Source organism: Strongylocentrotus purpuratus, unplaced genomic scaffold (genome assembly GCF_000002235.5).
Source record: "Strongylocentrotus purpuratus isolate Spur 01 unplaced genomic scaffold, Spur_5.0 spur5_scaffold_11, whole genome shotgun sequence".
In the NCBI taxonomy this organism is placed as follows: domain Eukaryota; kingdom Metazoa; phylum Echinodermata; class Echinoidea; order Camarodonta; family Strongylocentrotidae; genus Strongylocentrotus; species Strongylocentrotus purpuratus.
The window spans coordinates 21,244,349-21,262,025 of NW_022145596.1; the positions used below are offsets into that span (position 1 = coordinate 21,244,349).

The 17,677-nt window shown below is 39.4% G+C and overlaps 1 protein-coding gene and 1 non-coding gene across 2 annotated transcripts; both read right to left on the reverse strand.

Moving 5' to 3' along the window:
* Positions 1-267: 267 nt before the first annotated feature.
* Positions 268-339, reverse strand: TRNAH-GUG. The gene has a single exon. It is a non-coding gene; the product is annotated as a tRNA-His (tRNA).
* An 11,435-nt stretch (positions 340-11,774) lies between these two features.
* On the reverse strand, positions 11,775-17,478 carry LOC105436689 (translation initiation factor IF-2-like). The gene is made up of 4 exons (XM_011662510.2): positions 17,473-17,478; positions 12,667-13,518; positions 12,370-12,568; positions 11,775-12,163 (listed from the first exon to the last, which is right to left on the reverse strand). The coding sequence occupies exons 1-4, from the start codon at positions 17,476-17,478 to the stop codon at positions 11,775-11,777; spliced, it is 1,446 nt and encodes a 481-aa protein (XP_011660812.2).
* Between the last annotated feature and the right edge of the window lie 199 nt (positions 17,479-17,677).

Consider the following 17,677-nt stretch of genomic DNA (forward strand, 5'->3'; position numbering starts at 1 on the left):
CAATCATAGCGCGTTTCAAAAATGTTTCATCCCAAAAATCCAGGTGACGAACCCTTTTGCACAGAAAACATTTTGTCTATACACTTTATAAGTTGAATTTTCTTGGCAAACATTGGTTCCAGCTATGTCGAACTGGCTTCCTGCAACGTTTTCAGTATTTTTTCTGAGGGAGGACTCTTTGAGTAGGAAATTATGGATGATGACTTTCAAAGTGCAGATGTAGGGGCAGAAAAGAAATGATAAAACAAAAAAAATAAAAACAACAAATGCCGTGACCAGGATTCGAACCTGGGTTATTGCGACCACAACGCAATGTCCTAACCACTAGACGATCACGGCTTGAGTGATTATGCTTTCAATTAGTGTGGATGTTATACCCTTTTTTAATGAAATGTTTGCTTTGGTTCATTCGCTTTCTTTCATTTGTTTAATTTTAATTTTTAAAATTCTTAGTTGATTGCCGTTTCCTAACCTTTTTTTTTTGTCGACAGATATTTTGTGACATGCGCAGCCGCCCCCCCCCCCTCCCCCTAACTGGCATGCCCGGTAAAATCATTCTGAATATGCCGTTGTTTGGGTTATAAAGTTGTGAAAGGCTCTTCCATTGCCATACATAATTTTAGAGGGATTTTTTTCTTCTTCTAATACTCTCTTTTGAATCACTAGGGAAGCGAAGCAAGGTGAGCAAATTACGTTCCTTGTTATGCATGTATCTGTATGCCCACAAAATGGGTGGATGCAGCAATTTCCGTGTATTACGATCTCTATTCTTGAACTACCTGGCGAGAACACCCAAACAATCATTTTCGGTGCCTCATCATTATCCTTCCATTGATTGACAAGATAATATGATGATGTCAGGCTGAGGCATCAATCTCCAAGCAGCGGGGCTCGCATACCATCGTTGTAAAATCTATCACAATCACTGCTGGATATTGTAGTTTAGACCATGAAAGACTCACCGGACCTCCCAACGTATTTCTCAACGTGTGGTGCTACACGTTCGTGAGGCACCAATAGGGTTAGAGTTTGGCTTGGCTGGCCAGGTGAACCTCTAAAGAATCTCATTGATGTTCCCTGCAATGAAAAAAAAAATGATGTGAAGATAAACAGAACCACCCCTCCCCCCCCCCCCCCGCCTAAAAAAAGGGGGGTATGAGTATGATAATTCATGATATTCTTACTCACTAAACATGTTAAATTAATGACAACTGCTGTATTATACATCCGTACATATTATCTGTAGTATTAAAGCGTACATACATGTAAAGCTTGCCTTCATTTGTTTGTTGTTCGCTGCCTAAGAGTTTCTTGTTTTTAAAGATTTTCAGTGTTTTTTTTAATATAATTATCATCATATTTGTACTATTCAACTGTATTTATTCCATGACCCAGAAGGGGCCGTTAAAGAAATAAACATTATTTTCATTGTCACATAACTATCTAGGCGTGACAGAAAAAAGGGAATTGCGAGATGAAAAACTGATAAGATGTGGTTAAAAACAGGAATAGCAGAGTGCAGCTGCAGTAAAAGTAAATAAAACTTGAACAGGTCGCCTTTGGTAAGTCAGACTTCAAACTCGTTGGGTATAGTCATGTAAAGTATTACTGATTCAGTAGTATTCCTCAATAGTCTTATCGTGTCAACTGATTAGTGACATACCCCCCAGATGCCAGGGGCTTATAGCCTGTCACAAAATAGTCACCATCAATTTTTGTGTTCATGGTGTTTCAGGCCCGGAAATACGGCGGCGCCGTTTCCAAAGTTGGTCCAGCTATGCGTATCACTGCTTCAAGCGCTAAGCTAGCCCCCCTCGGCACACGCACTTATCCCTCAACACTGTCCGAAAAAAAAATCATCATAATTATATTGAACTACTTTAAAACCACCTAGCCATCTTTGGGGGGCTGCGATTATTCACAGATTTTGGGGCTTGCAGGGGGTGATATGCTCGCATGATCCCCTTTCCGACATTGATTAGGCACACGTTTTGGTCGGGCTAGGTTTACAAGCCATCAGCTCAGAGCCAGAAAGACGTTGGCTCTTTGTAAAAGAATATGACTTAACGCCGTTTTAGCTCTCAGCAGAAGAGATTTGAGATAGAGTTGAACGTTTAGTATTGTCTTTTCTTTCTAGGGGGTTATTCTCTTGGGCGATACGAGCTAAAAGGGTATGAAAAGAGTAGCCGTGACTTGCAAGATGGGTCGAAGATCTAGGCCCCTATTACTGCACTGGTCAGATATTTAAACGCGCGTTCATTGGAACTGATGTTCATAAAGGCGTACGGGCAAATCATTTCGCCAGGGGGCTGGAGTAGAGTCGAATATCAACTTTCAAGTTTCTAAATTTAGCTTCTGAAGTTCGCATAAATTCAACACTTTTTTGTGGTGACAATGCAATCTTCATTTTACATGCAAAATTTAACAAACAATATGAAGACAAGCTGCCCGGATTTAAGATAAGTAAATAACATGGACGATTAAAGTGCAACGGAACCAACCCCCGGATTGCTAAAGTTGACATGAAAGTTTCTTTGCCAATCCACATTGGCATGTAAAACCCGAAATTCAATTCAATTCAATGCGAAGCAAGCATTTCTGTCAGAGTACATTGTTTGACCTTTTCCCAGTGCTGAATTAATATTCATTATTATTTCCAGATTTCTATAAACGTCTATCACTATATTTTATAACCGTATACATATATAAGTTGTCTGTGTCAGACATTATTTATTTACATCAACATAATTTCATTTTCATTTTCAACATCACCACTTATTATTTTTTGTTGTCATCCCAATCCCCCCCCCCCCCCCCCCCCCCCCACCCCGTCCTATCACTCTATCAACCAATCGCCTACTGTGATAGCCCTTTTCTGCAGATTCTTTAATGAATAATTCTTGGTTGTAATGTTATCAGTTACATTTTTGTTTCATGTTAACATCTCTTTTATTATCGTATTGTGTAGATGTTCAAACAATTTGTTATATGATTTTTATGTTACAGAAGAAAATAAATTTAATTTAATTCAATACATTGTATTTTTAGTTTCCAACGAGGTCCAGTGCTCAAAAATCGTACAGCGCATCTGCCGTTTATATCGCACAGTCCGTTCAAATTTCGATCAATGTCGAGAATGGGCGGGAAGGCGAGGGTCATAAAAATTATCCGCTAATGATACAATTTGCCCACTCGGAAGGATACCATTACTTCGGTCCGGGAATTAAGCACACATATTCTATGATATCTAATTGTTTTTCCAGTAAATTGATTCCCTATGATCAACGCCCTCTGTGGTGACATTGGGGAGGTCAAGGAGGGAAAGATTCGCCGAATTTGTGGAGTAATCTTGTAATGGCATCGACAAGTTGGTCAGATTGGTCAGGAAGACACGATTCACACATCGGACGAATCTTTCACAATAATTATCAGAATTTGATTCGAACATTTGCAAGATTGGACCAGTGAGATAATACGGATGAGCTGGCAAAGTGCATTGCCCCTACAGTTGTATTAAGCTTATTTATACATTTGTAGGCTAGAGTGTGTAGATTTCACCGTTTTTATTTTTGTAAATATACATGTAATTCTGCTTGTATATTTGTTTATATCTAATGGACTATTAGGACCAAGCGATACAGTCTATGGCAAGCTATAACAAAATTACAAAAAAAATGTTTTAGATTTAATCTTTATTTTGGAATATGTACACATTGTAGGCCTATTCCGCATTTAACATTTAACCGACAAAGCATTGAAGTACACTAAATAAGTGTATTTGAAATGGGTTGTGCCATTTCAGATAGGTACTTTGAAAGCCTTTTGCCACCTTCTCATATTTGATCACTGCAAACTAAGGATTTGTTTTAGCATGAATCGTTTAGCATGCAGGTACAATGGGCAAAGAATAATCACAGAAAATGTACTCGAAAGATCGACGAAAATAGGCTTAAAGGGACTTGGTTGTTTTAGTAACATTGTTCAGATGAGAGAAAATGGTGCTAAGGTTTCTAAATGTACAAGTAAAAGATAATACGAAATTTTGAGTGAAAACAGACCATTATTGATGATAAAAATTCGGAAAACTGATCTGATCGATTTCTCAATTCTCCTAACTATATTTAAATCGTCACATGTCTCATTCTAATGCAAAACGGTTGGGAAAATACAAAAATGGTTGGTAGAATTTACTCTTAATCACTTTTAGAGGGTGTTGCATAGTGACGCCTTCAAAGAAAACCAAAAATATCTTTGTGGTTTGAGATTTTTTTCTTCAGGATTTGTTGCATGTTAGAGGGTAAGTACAGTAGAAGGAATATAATAAGTAACATTTCATTACAAAATTACGCAGTTTTTTCATCACCCTTCAACAATATTACCGAGTCAAGTAAAATGAGAGTAATATTCCAACCCGTCCAATTCTAAGATGGAGTAGTCCCAATATGAAGAATAGCCCCTAGGCCTAAATAATTTTTAGCTTTGAACTCCCAAACCGTCAAACTCTAATTTTCCCTGCCCTTCCGTTACAAGGGAGGTCACAAATAGTTCATAAATAGTAAGCCATAGATTTATCAGGGTATTCATATATGATTTATGTCAGTCCATCGTAAATATCTTGCCATATGGATGAAGGAGAAAAAGAAAATAGAAGTTTAGTTTGTTGAAGCTCCTTTTTAGGTAGTTTTTTAATGACTATTCATAAAATATTTGTTTTCAAAACGTTTAATTGTCTAAATACACATTATTTTTGTTCACTATCTAACGTTGTATATTCGATGTGCGACATCGTTGTGAATTTGTATTAGTAATGCCTTAACCTCAAACATTGGTATTTATGCATGAAAATGTACATGTACCTACATTTATCATTTTATAGCATGTATTATTCTACCTTCCAATATGAAAATCTCAGCTGCCAGGAAATTGTTAAAGGTTTTTGGTATCCACAGACTTTAAATAATCCACTTGATACTATCTAAATGCGACCCTTTCCCTTTCTTACATTCTCTCTCTCTCTCTCTCTCTCTCACACACTCTTTTCCTTTCTCTTTCCTTTCATGTTATATATTAATCATTATTCCTTTGTGTTCATTTCAATTTAAAGGACTTGTATCCATAGCTTTATCAAAGTCACGTGCAACGTCTTGATATTGCCGCACTATAGTATAATGAACAAAATGGAAAATGCAAAGGGTAACGAAAGACGATATAACTTCTATTTAGCATTTTTTGTCAATCAGAGTATGTTCTCAATCATTGCAAACAGGGTGGTCTCTATATAATAAAGAAGAAACAAACAAAAAAGAAAACACAGTGTACTCTATCATGTCTACAGCGAACATTTGATGGAAATTTAACCCGGACATGGACAGGAGTTCAACTATATCTAGGCTTTTGTACTTTGGGGGAGTCGGGAAAAAATGTTAAGCCCCCTTTAAAGAGTAGATTGGGATTTTTATTTGAATTTTAGAAACAAATTATTTAAAAAGAACTGTATTACATTTTGAGACATTTGCATTAATATGTGTTAGAAAAGAGGCGATAATCCGAGACACACACGTTAAGGGTGCCTAATATCAACATAATCTGAAAAAGTAGATTAAATCAGTAAATGCCACACGAATAATATTCCTATGCCACATTGTATAGATAAACCTCAGACTTATTTATGATTATTTGACTTTTTACATGATTGATCTATACTGGTGATAAGGGGGTTGAAGTGGAGATAATCGAGTTCGGAGATGGGTAATTTTGCCACGCCAAGCCATTGTGTTGCACAAAGCAATCCTTCCGGATATTGATGCCGATCATTTTGTGCAAAAGTGCGCGTGTGACAAACGATCGACCGTACAGAGAGGCGAAGAGTGTAACCGAAAAGTTATGGTATTGATGAAATTATTTGTTAAACTCTAGTGATTGTGGTAGCAATATCACCCTGTATGAATCAGGTGCTACCTCGTGAGGAGGATTTATGGAGTACAGGGGGGTTTATTGCCGTTTGGTCTACAACCAGTTAAACTACCCAATTAATTTATTCCCATATGGTCTACACACATCCCGTCTACTGTCCAAATTGTCTCATATCCATGTCGCCTACTTAACATTTGGTGTAATGATCATTTAGGCTAATAGGCATTTGGTCTAATTTCCAATGAGTCTAGTACCCATTTGGTCTATTGGCCAATTAGCCGAATTTCCAGTCCTAATAATAATAATAAAGTTTTATTTACCCAGGGTAGCCACTTCAGTTATGAAACTGCTCTTCCAGCGGGCCCTGCTCAACATTATGTTATTACTACCCTTCTCCAATCTAATATGCTGAGCGCCTAGCTAGAAGGCAGAAGGTCCCATTGTTATAAGTCTTTGGTATGACTCGGCCGAGGTTCGAACCCACGACCTCCCGTTCATGAGCCGGCGCTCTAACCACTGAGCCACCATGCCCTGACCATCTTATTCCCAGTTTGACTTATGCTAATGTAGTCTGCTATCCATATGGTATAATAATCATTTAATCATACATAATAATGATTATCAATTGATAATTAGACCATGTTGGGAGTATGCCATTGGGCTGAGTGTAGACCATTATGGGAATAGAGTAATTGGGTGGTAGACGAACTGGTTGTAGATTGAATGGCAATTCACACACAGGAGCAGCCCCCCCCCCCCCCCCCCCCCACACACCCCTCTCGTTTTAATAGCTATAGCTGGAATACTATTGCATGCCTTATCTGAACGAAATTTTGTAGAGTCAGAAACCATAAGTTACAAATTTAAACCATAATTATGATTAATTTGATTCACTATCATATAGAATTTACAATATCAAATTTCATATGACATGAATTCATACTTGCTTGATATTTTACCTTAAATATCTGTCAAAGAATCCTCAACTTCAAAATCATACTTTGAAATAAATAACCCGTTGCATTTTCAATCATAAATGTCAGGAAAACGTCCATCTTTAGAGACGAAATTCCAGACAGGTAAAATGTTTTCAACTGACCAATGAACTACAATGGCCGTCAGGAATTCCTCCATACATTTCTTTGTGACAGCTACACAAAGGAATAAAAGAGGTAAGTCATGGTCAACACAGACTTGTTATTCGATTTCAAATCAGCTAAATTTGGATTTAGAGTAAGACGAAGTGGAAAACAGAATCAAAGAATAGAAACGAGGAAATAGTTGTCTGAATACGGAACACGGTCAGCTATCAATCAGGAATTAAATCAATTATCCAGACCGGATTTAGCCGCGAAAATCTGGCGTTTTTAAAAGTAATCCTCATTTAACGGGTAGGTAACGAAAGGGACCGTTTTGTAGCCATGAAAGGATTTACGGGGGGGGGGGGGGACTTGACTTTGTCGCAGCTGTGATTTCGTTTGATTTTCTTTCCTTTTCAAGAACTGCCATCGGCCATGTTTAGATGACCAGAGTGAAAAGGGAAAGGATTTCTTTTCTTTTTTTTCTGTTGACATCATGAAAAAGACCTGAAGAGGGATTTTGGATATGCAGGTCAATGGCAAAGGTCATTTGATACCAAGAAGATGATGGGGAAATGAAAAGAAGGGGGAGAGTTGCGAAGGATTGGAGAGAAGAGTGTTTTTTAGAAGCTGTTCGTATTTGGGTACCACCCCCCCCCCCTCCCCGCCATCCCCGCTGTTTGTTGGTTTGTGGGTACGCCAGTCAGAGAAGACCAGGAAGAAGTTAGGGTGGGATAAGCATAATACAGTGGCGTAGCCTAGATCTGTTCATTGAGGGGGCACTTCTATCATTCTAGGCAGAGCCATCATTACACATAGTTTGACCAACCCGGTTCGAGTTGGACACATTATCCCGACTACTGCTCTGTAAGCCAACACAAAACAAAAGAATATACGCCGTGTTGTGACCCAGTGAAACCAAGTTGGCCAAACTCTGTGTATGGATGGCTTTGATTCTAGGTCGCCGGTCGACGAGATTGATGAAAATGCTAATTTAAAAAAAAGGAATCAAGGGGAGGGGGTGTATGGGTGGGAGTATTATGATCTTCCTCCCTATTCCTCCTCCCCCCCCCTTACCTCTCTCTTTTTTCTCTCTCTCTCTCTCTCTCTGTCTCCCTATCTCCCTTTTCACCATTTATTTTGAGGGCACGTGCCCCACGAGACCTCCTGCTTCGCTACGCCAGTGAATGAAGGGGTGCATGCCTTCATTTCTCGGTTTCTCCATATTTCGGCACTTCGTTACAGTATCGGCGTCAGCAAGAGACTTTCTTTACGGTCATCGAGTTTACAATTCTCCTCAGTTAATGCAAGTCGTGCATGAAGAATAGAAAAATGTAAATAACCAAGGGATATGGAACGACCACAATGTTGTTTTTCCCCCAAATCCACGTGGAACCTAAATAGTCCGAACATGCATGGCCCCTATTAAGGGGCATTTATCGAGGGGTTCATAAAGAAACGGGTCAATTCCGAGTAAAAATTATATTTATTTCCCCCATACACACTACACACTGTATGCTGCTTTATTAAAGTCTCACATGGAACAGTTACATTTTTAACGGTATGGAGCCAAAAATAATTTCGCTTTATTGTCGTAATACTGCTGAATTATCCCCCATCTTATGGTACTATTGATAAATCTTTAAACGACATGCATTATACATGCTTTGTTTCTTATCTTCTGTCTTTGTTTATTTTAGTGAGCGATCAATCTGTATTACAGTCGCTTCTATCAGTGGCGTAATGAGCAAAACACTTTTTGAGGGCAGAAAAAAACAAGTATAATTTACACAAAAGTGAGAAGACAAAAAAAACGGAAAATCACTGGCATTTCTTTATAGCAACATTTGTAAATCAATTGTATCGAATTAAAAATAAACCACGTTTGAATTATTTTGTTGGGGGCAACTCCCCCTACCCCCCCCCCCCCCCCCTCTCTATCAGTACGCCAGTGGCATCTATATTTCAATCCTAACTACGTCAAAGACTGCTAACTGAGGATCATTATACAACTGTCAACACATTAGAGATATAGGATCCTTCTCAACAGAAACAAAAATGTTTCAATGCCCTTTTGGCAGAATCTTTTATGACGATTTGTGTTATTCTTCTTCCTCTTCTGTAGAAGTACATGCACCATATTGTCGGTCTATTTTCGTACAGCTTGTTTAATAACTGGTTCTGTTTGGACACAAAGTCCTCGCATGCCAAAACTTCCAGTTGCCCGTGTAATATTTAATATCCGAGCAATGTCGTTAAAACTTACATTCCATAAATGACAAGTATACTTTAATATGATTTATAGCCCGTGTCTGGCACTGTCCATTTTGTCTTTAAAATCCTTGGACCGGATTTCCCTCTCATATCAAGTTCGGCATTAAAGGGGAAGTCCACACTGATATTAAGTTTAATAGATGCAGAAATACGAGAAGAATGAAGAATAGGGTAATGAAAGTTTGAGCAAATTCCGATTAAAAATAAGAAAATTATGATTTTGGGAAGTTGAGATCAATTAAACACAAGTTGGCAAGTCTGTGACGTATCTTGCGAGCTCCCCTCCCATTCGCTCTGTTTACTAAAAAAAAGCAAATTCAAAACTTGTTAGTACTTTGTAGCCCAACGAAATCAAGGTAAGGTGTTCAGTAAAGAAAAAAGGTGCATCAAATCTATCTTTCGATTGCATTCTTTTCTCACATAAGTATGACCCGTTGCTTATTATGAAGAAGAGCGTTGATAAATTCCATTTGTTTCATATGCATCACAGAAAATCGTATGTTATTGTCAACTTTTCATGGGAAATATGTAGCTCATTGACATAATTTGTCTCGTTTCGGAATTTGTCAGTAATGCTGAATGATGAGGCATTCCAAAGGTATTAGTTTGTAATGAATGAAAAACATGTTTTATGATAAACATACATTTTCGGTCCTTCGCACAAAGTGGTATAGAATGCGATGTGGAACGCGCACAATTGAAAAGCGGTCATGTTTTATGTGAAATTTACAATACATGAAATGTTAGACTTTGTACATGTACGTTCCACTCATTCTATATTTTGCAGTTTATATCAACATAATAACTCTTTTTGAGAGTTTGAGTCAATTTTGTCATTTCTAAAGGTAGGAGTATGATAGAATGCCGTATCTGAATTTTGTATTTTTTAAAAATTTTCGATACTGTATGGATTATCTGTGTTTAGGATCTGGGAAAAAAATATTAAAAATTACGAAGATAATAATTATTATGTTAAAAATACCATGGTATAGATTCCAACCAAAGCGCTACAACTTTAAATACAATAATGTTCATGTTCAAATAACTATATTAAGAAGGAAAAAAATGTACCAATAAATGCATATTTGGGTGATGACCCTTCAAACATTTAAGGATGCAAACGACTGTTACACGTTCTGTTTCTATCCTGTTTTTTGTTAGAGAAAATATAAGTTAATCCGTGATGAAATATATGCTAGGTCCGAATTTAGTCATAGATCAAGTTAGTTCTATTATGTAGTTGTTCTAGAAATAGATCAACATTATGTTCTTCTACGCACACGTAACCTTCATTTAACACGATTTTTACCAGATATTATTAATTCTTATGTGAATATTATAGTCATGATAGAAGAATATAAAAGTACGTGATCGTAGAAATTACAACTAATTTCGAGTTGACGACTGTGTCGCTCGTTCTGAGCAATTATGGAAGGCCACATGGGGACCCCGGGTGTAATGCGATTACATGAATTCTTTTCGTATCATATCGATGACATTTTGACCCAGAAATTATGCCAATTATCCCTCTTGTCAAACCACCTGATGATATCATTAACTAATGTCTGGATATTAGTAACTGGTGTAATTTTCCCAAGTCTATCAACCCCATGACCCGTTCACGGCTGGTTCTAATTAATTCCGTACCAGTTTGTTGTTGTTGTCGTTTTAGTTTTTAGGCGTCTATCATACATTTGTAAATATTTACGCCTTTTTACTACGACCCGTTTTAATTCAAGGCAGGTGAAGGTATTAATTTGTTTGATTCGGCATTATTATCCTGTTTGATTCGGTTAATGGTTCTCTTTCATTTTCGTATGTTCTATCTTACTCCTCTTCTTAAATATATAAATGCAGATGCTTTACGAGATGTCATTAATTTGTTTGTACAAGTGCGCCTTGAGCATTTTATTTCAAAAAGATTGGGCGCCTTACAAATGTCATATATTACTTGTATTATTATTATCAAAATCAAGATTATCAGTATTTTTATTTTCAATTATTATTATTACAATAATTACTGTAATTGATCATATCTAGAAGTTATCATAAAACAATGCTCTACAGTGTATATACAATATGGATTTGAACTACATAAGGACCACTGTGAAAATTCGTATTTGAAATATACACATTTTGAAAATCATATTTAAAAAAGTAATGTTAACAAATAATAACTTATTGAAAGTTCCTCGTACCAAATGAGTAGTCCGTGATCTATATTAGCAAGTTTAAATAGCCATGATGACTGGATAATACACAAGTACAATGCAAAGACCTTTTTTTTTAATAAAGGTTGTCGAATTTGTAACTGTTTTCATTTCTCTCGCCCATTCTCGTTTTTTACTGTTACTGTTATGATTGTTCGCCTCACTTCCATAAAAGAAGAAACAAGGTACTTTCATAATTCCTTTTAATTTTCTGCATCAACAGGTTGTTTGAATGAGGGTTAAAAGTTCAAACGGTCAAACAAATTGTTGGGCTATTATTTTTTTACTTATAACTCAGTCACACCACCAAACCAACTCCTCTCGGTTCCCACTCGGTCTTCTCTCGGTCTCCTCTCGCTCTCCACTCGGTCTCCTCTTGGTCTCCTCTCGCTCTCCACTCGGTCTCCTCTCGGTCTCCTCTCGGTCTTCTATCGGTCTCCACTCGTTCTCCTCTCGGTCTCCACTCGTTCTCCACTCGGTCTCCTCTCGGTCTCCTCTTCGTCTCCTCTCGTTCTCCACTCGGTTTCCTCTCGGTCTTCTCTTGATCTCCACTCGGTCTCCTCTCGGTCTCCTCTCGCTCTCCGCTTGCTCTCCGCTCGGTCTCCTCTCGGTCTACACTCGTTCTCCACTCGGTCTCCTCTCGGTCTCCTCTTCGTCTCCTCTCGGTCTCTTTTTTTCTCGCCCATTCTCGTTTTTCTATTCAATATGTTACTGTTTCGCTTCACTTCCATACAAGTAGAAACACGGTACTTTCATAATTCCATTTAATTTTCTGCATCAACAGGTTGTTTGAATGAGGGTTAAAAGTTCAAACGGTCAAACAAATTGTTGAACTATTATTTTTTTACTTACAACTCAGTCACACCACCAAACCAACTCCTCTCGGTTCCCACTCGGTCTCCTCTCGCTCTCCTCTCGCTCTCCACTCGGTTTCCACTCCGTTTCCCCTCGATCTCCTCTCGGTCTCCTCTCGCTCTCCAATCGGTCTCCTCTCGGTATCCTTTCATTCTCCTCTCGGTCTCCACTCGTTCTCCTCTCGGTCTCCTCTCGGTCTCCACTCGGTCTCCTCTCGGTCTCCTCTTCGTCCGTGATCTATATTAGCAAGTTTAAATAGCCATGATGACTGGATAATACACAAGTACAATGCAAAGATTTTTTTTTTTTATTCTCCTTCTCCTCTCGGTCTCCACTCGTTCTCCTCTCGGTCTCCTCTCGGTCTCCACTCGCTCTCCTCTCGGTCTCCTCTTCGTCTCCTCTCGGTCTCCTCTTCGTCTCCTCTTGGTCTCCACTTTGTCTCCTCTTGGTCTCCACTCGTTCTCCTCTCTCTCTCCTCTCGGTCTCCTCTCGTTCTCCTCTTCGTCTCCTCTCGATCTCCACTCGGTCTCCTCTCGGTCTCCTCTTCGTCTCCTCTCGGTCTCCTCTCGGTCTCCTCTTCGTCTCCTCTTGGTCTCCACTTGGTCTCCTCTTGGTCTCCACTCGTTCTCCTCTCTCTCTCCTCTCGGTCTCCTCTCGTTCTCCTCTCGCTCTCCACTCGGTTTCCACTCCGTTTCCACTCGATCTCCTCTCGGTCTCCTCTCGCTCTCTAATCGGTCTCCTCTCGGTATCCTTTCATTCTCCTCTCGGTCTCCACTCGTTCTCCTCTCGGTCTCCTCTCGGTCTCCACTCGTTCTCCTCTCGGTCTCCTCTCGGTCTCCACTCGGTCTCCTCTTCGTCTCCTCTTGGTCTCCACTTGGTCTCCTCTTGGTCTCCACTCGTTCTCCTCTCTCTCTCCTCTCGGTCTCCTCTCGTTCTCCTCTTCGTCTCCTCTCGGTCTCCACTCGGTCTCCTCTCTGTCTCCTCTCGGTCTCCTCTCGTTCTCCTCTCGTTCTCCACTCGGTCTCCTCTCGGTCTCCTCTCGGTCTCCTCTCGTTCTCCACTCGGTCAACTCTCGGTCTCCTCTCGGTCTCCTCTTCGTCTCCTCTCGGTCTCCACTCGGTCTCCTCTTCGTCTCCTCTCGGTCTCCACTTGGTCTCCTCTCGGTCTACTATCGGTCTCTTCTCGGTCTACTCTCGGTCTCTTCTTGGTCCCCTCTCGGTCTGTTCTAGCTCACATCGGTGTGACCGGGGAAATAGGTCCGATGATCGAGTGGTGTACTCAAAAATTGATAAATGTGAGAGAGGTCGAAATGAAGCCCTTGCAGACCCGGTGCTCCATCAGAAAGTTTTAAAGAGACTGAACAGGGTTAACCTGGTTTAATGCAAGGTAAATGGTTCACTTCTGATGTCCACTTTCATCATGTTCATTAAACTTAAAGCACCGCTATACTGTACATGCTATAAAGTATAAACTAGGAAAGCCCGTACCCGACGTAAAAAGTAGGCCTATACCATGTTTACGGCTAAGATCACACATTCCTGGCCCCTTTAAAGGATGAAGTTTTCAATAGAAATCAAAGTCATTTTCTTGAAAAGTCAAATCAATTAGATTAGTTTTCTTCTTCCTTCAGACCCCCCCCCCCTTTTTTTTTTCCTCTCCCTCTCCCTCTCTCTCCTCTCTCTCTCTTTCTCTCTCTCTCTCTCAGTCTCTCTCTAGTGATCATCGTGATAGAGGGACAAGTCTCGGACCAGGTGAAAGGTCTAAAAATGTCAGAAATTCAGTGTAAAACACATATTTGTGAAATCCAGCTGAGTCGGTCCAAATCTCCTGAACGATTTGCCGGATGTATTTTGAATTTCATTCTCAGTCCATTCTAGGGGTTGTATATTATCGTATTGTGCATAACCTTGTCCTAGTTACAACATGTAAATAACCGGAGATAAAGAAATCAAAAGAAATTGTGTTTTTATAAATGTTCTCCTCTCTCTAACCCTCTCACAGTCCTCTTTCTACATTTTGTTGTCCTCTTTGCTTCTACTCTGCCTATATCACCCCACCCCTTTCTATTTCACTCTCTCTCTCTCTCTCTCTCTCTCTCTCTCTCCCTCTCTCTCTCTCTCTCTCTCTCTCTCTCTCTCTCTCTCTCTCTCTCTCTCTCTCTCTCTCTTTCTTTCTTTCCCTCTATTACATTTGATATGTCTTAGTCCTCATTGTTTTAAGATAATGGATTATGAAGAAGAAAAAAACATCAATAAGACCAACACTAATTTTGTGTTCAACATCATTCTGTATCTATTATTTTGGGGTTATGAGACGTGCATTGCTTTAAAACCCTGCCCTTGCATCGTAATAAATACAAGAATACTGATGATTTCGTTTTTTACCTGTGCAAAAAAATTAGACATCTGTTCGACGAGAATTACGAGGAATCATGTTATTAAATTATAATTGGTATGTTGAATACCATGAGCATATTATTTTGTTTGATGACGACCGCTTACCGACTACATGGGGTTAAAGTTCAAGTACATGGATTACTTGAAAGTCACATGACTACCTGCGTCGAGTGATATATACTCGACGTGGTATCTATATTTTTGTTAACTTTTCTTTTAATTATTGTTTCTTTCCTTTATTTCGTTTGTTCAACACTTATGATCTAACTGCTGAAGCTAGAAATATATGATGTCTTAGTTAGAAACGAAAACAATCAGTTGATTAGCTTTTGGGGGGCGCGCCGGGGACATACGCCCCAAATCGATTGCTGGCAAGAAAGAATAAAATGAACCGGTAAGATTACAAAAGGACGGGGGAGAGGAAGAAAACATGAAGAAAAAGATAAATAAAAGACGCCCTCCTACACCCTGACATCACCCTACATTTTCAATTCACCTTAAAATGCCAGTGCCCCCCCCCCCTCCAATATATCTTGCGTCTAGAGATTGTTGAGATTGCGTGTATGAGTGTATGTTTGCGTGTGTGTGTTTCATATTTTAATTTTATATATCAATTGGGCCTATGATGGCGCTCTTCCATAAATATCATCAAAACCATCAAGACACGTCGTGATCAATGGCATTGGCTAGCATACGAGTTGAACCAGTTTATAGGTTACGAACCGCAGAGAGCATGACCATGACACATGTGAAAAGTCTTAATTTTTGTAATGTTTTTATGCAACTTATATTTTCATCGCATGAATAAAAACATATTATACTGACACTAGCTGCAAAATTAGAAATGCATAATGAATACCTATTGCCCCCGTAAATATTTATCATGGATAGACTCGTTGTTCCCCCCCCCCCCCCCCCCTCTGCTCGCTTGTTGATAAAGAGCATTACCTGTCATTAGAAGTGAGAATGAGTGTATATTAGGGACAGGCCCGTAGCCAGAGTTTGATGTTTGGGGGGGGGGGCACATACTTGATCGACGTCCTGGGGAGGGGTCTAAAAAAGTTCAACCTATCTTGGAAATTTGGGGGGGCACGTGCCCCCCCCCCTACCCTCCCGTGCCCCACCGTGGCTACGTGCCTGATTAGGGACTGCATTAAAATGGGAATAGTTGTATAAAATGGCAAATAATCAACGGGGCGTTGTGGCGTGTGCCTGTAATCCAGCTAATAATGGAAGTTACAAAATGATTCAGCCGAGAACACAGGTTCGAAACTGAGTCACGTCTTTCGGATGGAGACGTTAAAAGTCGTTCATTAGACTTAAATAATCATATCTGATTGAAACACGTCTGTAAAAACCCAATTACACACAAACACACACGCGTATGTGTTCACCGTGAGGGAAGGGGTATGGCTATGTCCTAATGATAATAAGAATAATAAAATAGTAATAATTGTATTGGCCCAGGGCTCATCAGCATCAATGCTGTTCTTCCTGAGGGCCCCGCACTTATCATTACCCCAGTAATTGCCAGGTATCCATTTACACCTGGGTGGAGCGCGGCAAATGATGATTAATGTCTTACCAATGGAGTTTATTGCTGCAGGCTGGGATTCGAACCCCGAACACTAGGTTTTAGAGTAAAGTGAATGAACCAATATACCACGTTCTTCCTCCCAAGTTTTTCAAATGTTCGACTACCCCCTGGATGGGACCACGGCACAAGTAGGTGTGCAAATGGACATTGTCCATGGTGTAATTTAGAATGGCCAAAGATTTAATTTCATATTAATTTCCCCGATTCGCCCGACACGTTGATTAGCAACGACAGTTATTTGCAATCACCTGTAACTCCTTCTCATTTCAGCACCCCCCCCCCCTCTCTCTCTCTCTCTCTCTCTCTCTCTCTTTTTCTCTCTCTCTCTCTCTCTCTCTCTCTCTCTCTTTCCCAATTATTCTTGGATCTCTACCTATTCTTCTCTTCTCTTTGCTGTACTTTGCTGCATCACCAGGTACTCCCTAATTTATACATTTAACATGTACTTAATAAACTGTCAGGGCTCAAAGGGCATCAAGCTTTCCTTATCATAGAGCCCTGGCTAGTTCTGTTTAAAATAAGTTTTTATTTATCTATGTATGTTTGAATGAATACTGATTTTATCATGTATTCAGAAGTGACAAAATGAAAATGTCCGGGATGATATTATTATCCTTTTATAGGTGATAGGGGTCTGTATATTAATTAACACACCGGGCGATGTGTTAAGTCCGTGGTATTTGTCCAGATAGTGAATGGAAATTTTCACAGAAAATAGGATAATTTGTTGTTTTTTAACATTTGACAAAACAACACAAATCAGAATTCATTTGAAAGATTTGGTCTATTTCTTTTTATTACATTAAAACGATCGTTAGGATTCACATAATTACATTTAGCTTTCTATCTTTAATTTTTTTACTTGTCTGAAGCAAATCATTTTGTACATTACCTCAACCTCATCCCAAGACTACATACTGCTTTCTGCCATGCTATACAAACAAATGAACATTCTATCTACATGTAAAGTCCAACAAAATTTAAATTTATAATTAGGTATACATCATGCACTTCCCTTAAAATGTAGTGATACGTGACATCATTAGCTGATAGAGGGCACTGCTTTCGAACGTGTTTCGGCTTCATACATTTCGTATTCACTCGGCCGCCGGTCCGCGAGCACACTTTATAGGGATCAACCGCCATACCGCCATTCGGATTAACACGCGGGATTGTGAAACAAAATATGACTATATACTGCCCTCTAGCGGAATGCGGCCGAAGCACTTTTTTGAATGGTGCTCCTATAGATGTTTTAGTCATAAATTTGTAACCTAATAAATAGGAAGGAAAGAAAAGTATATACATGAGCTAATTTGAAATTCATTGAGGTGGTCATCGACCGACCCTCAA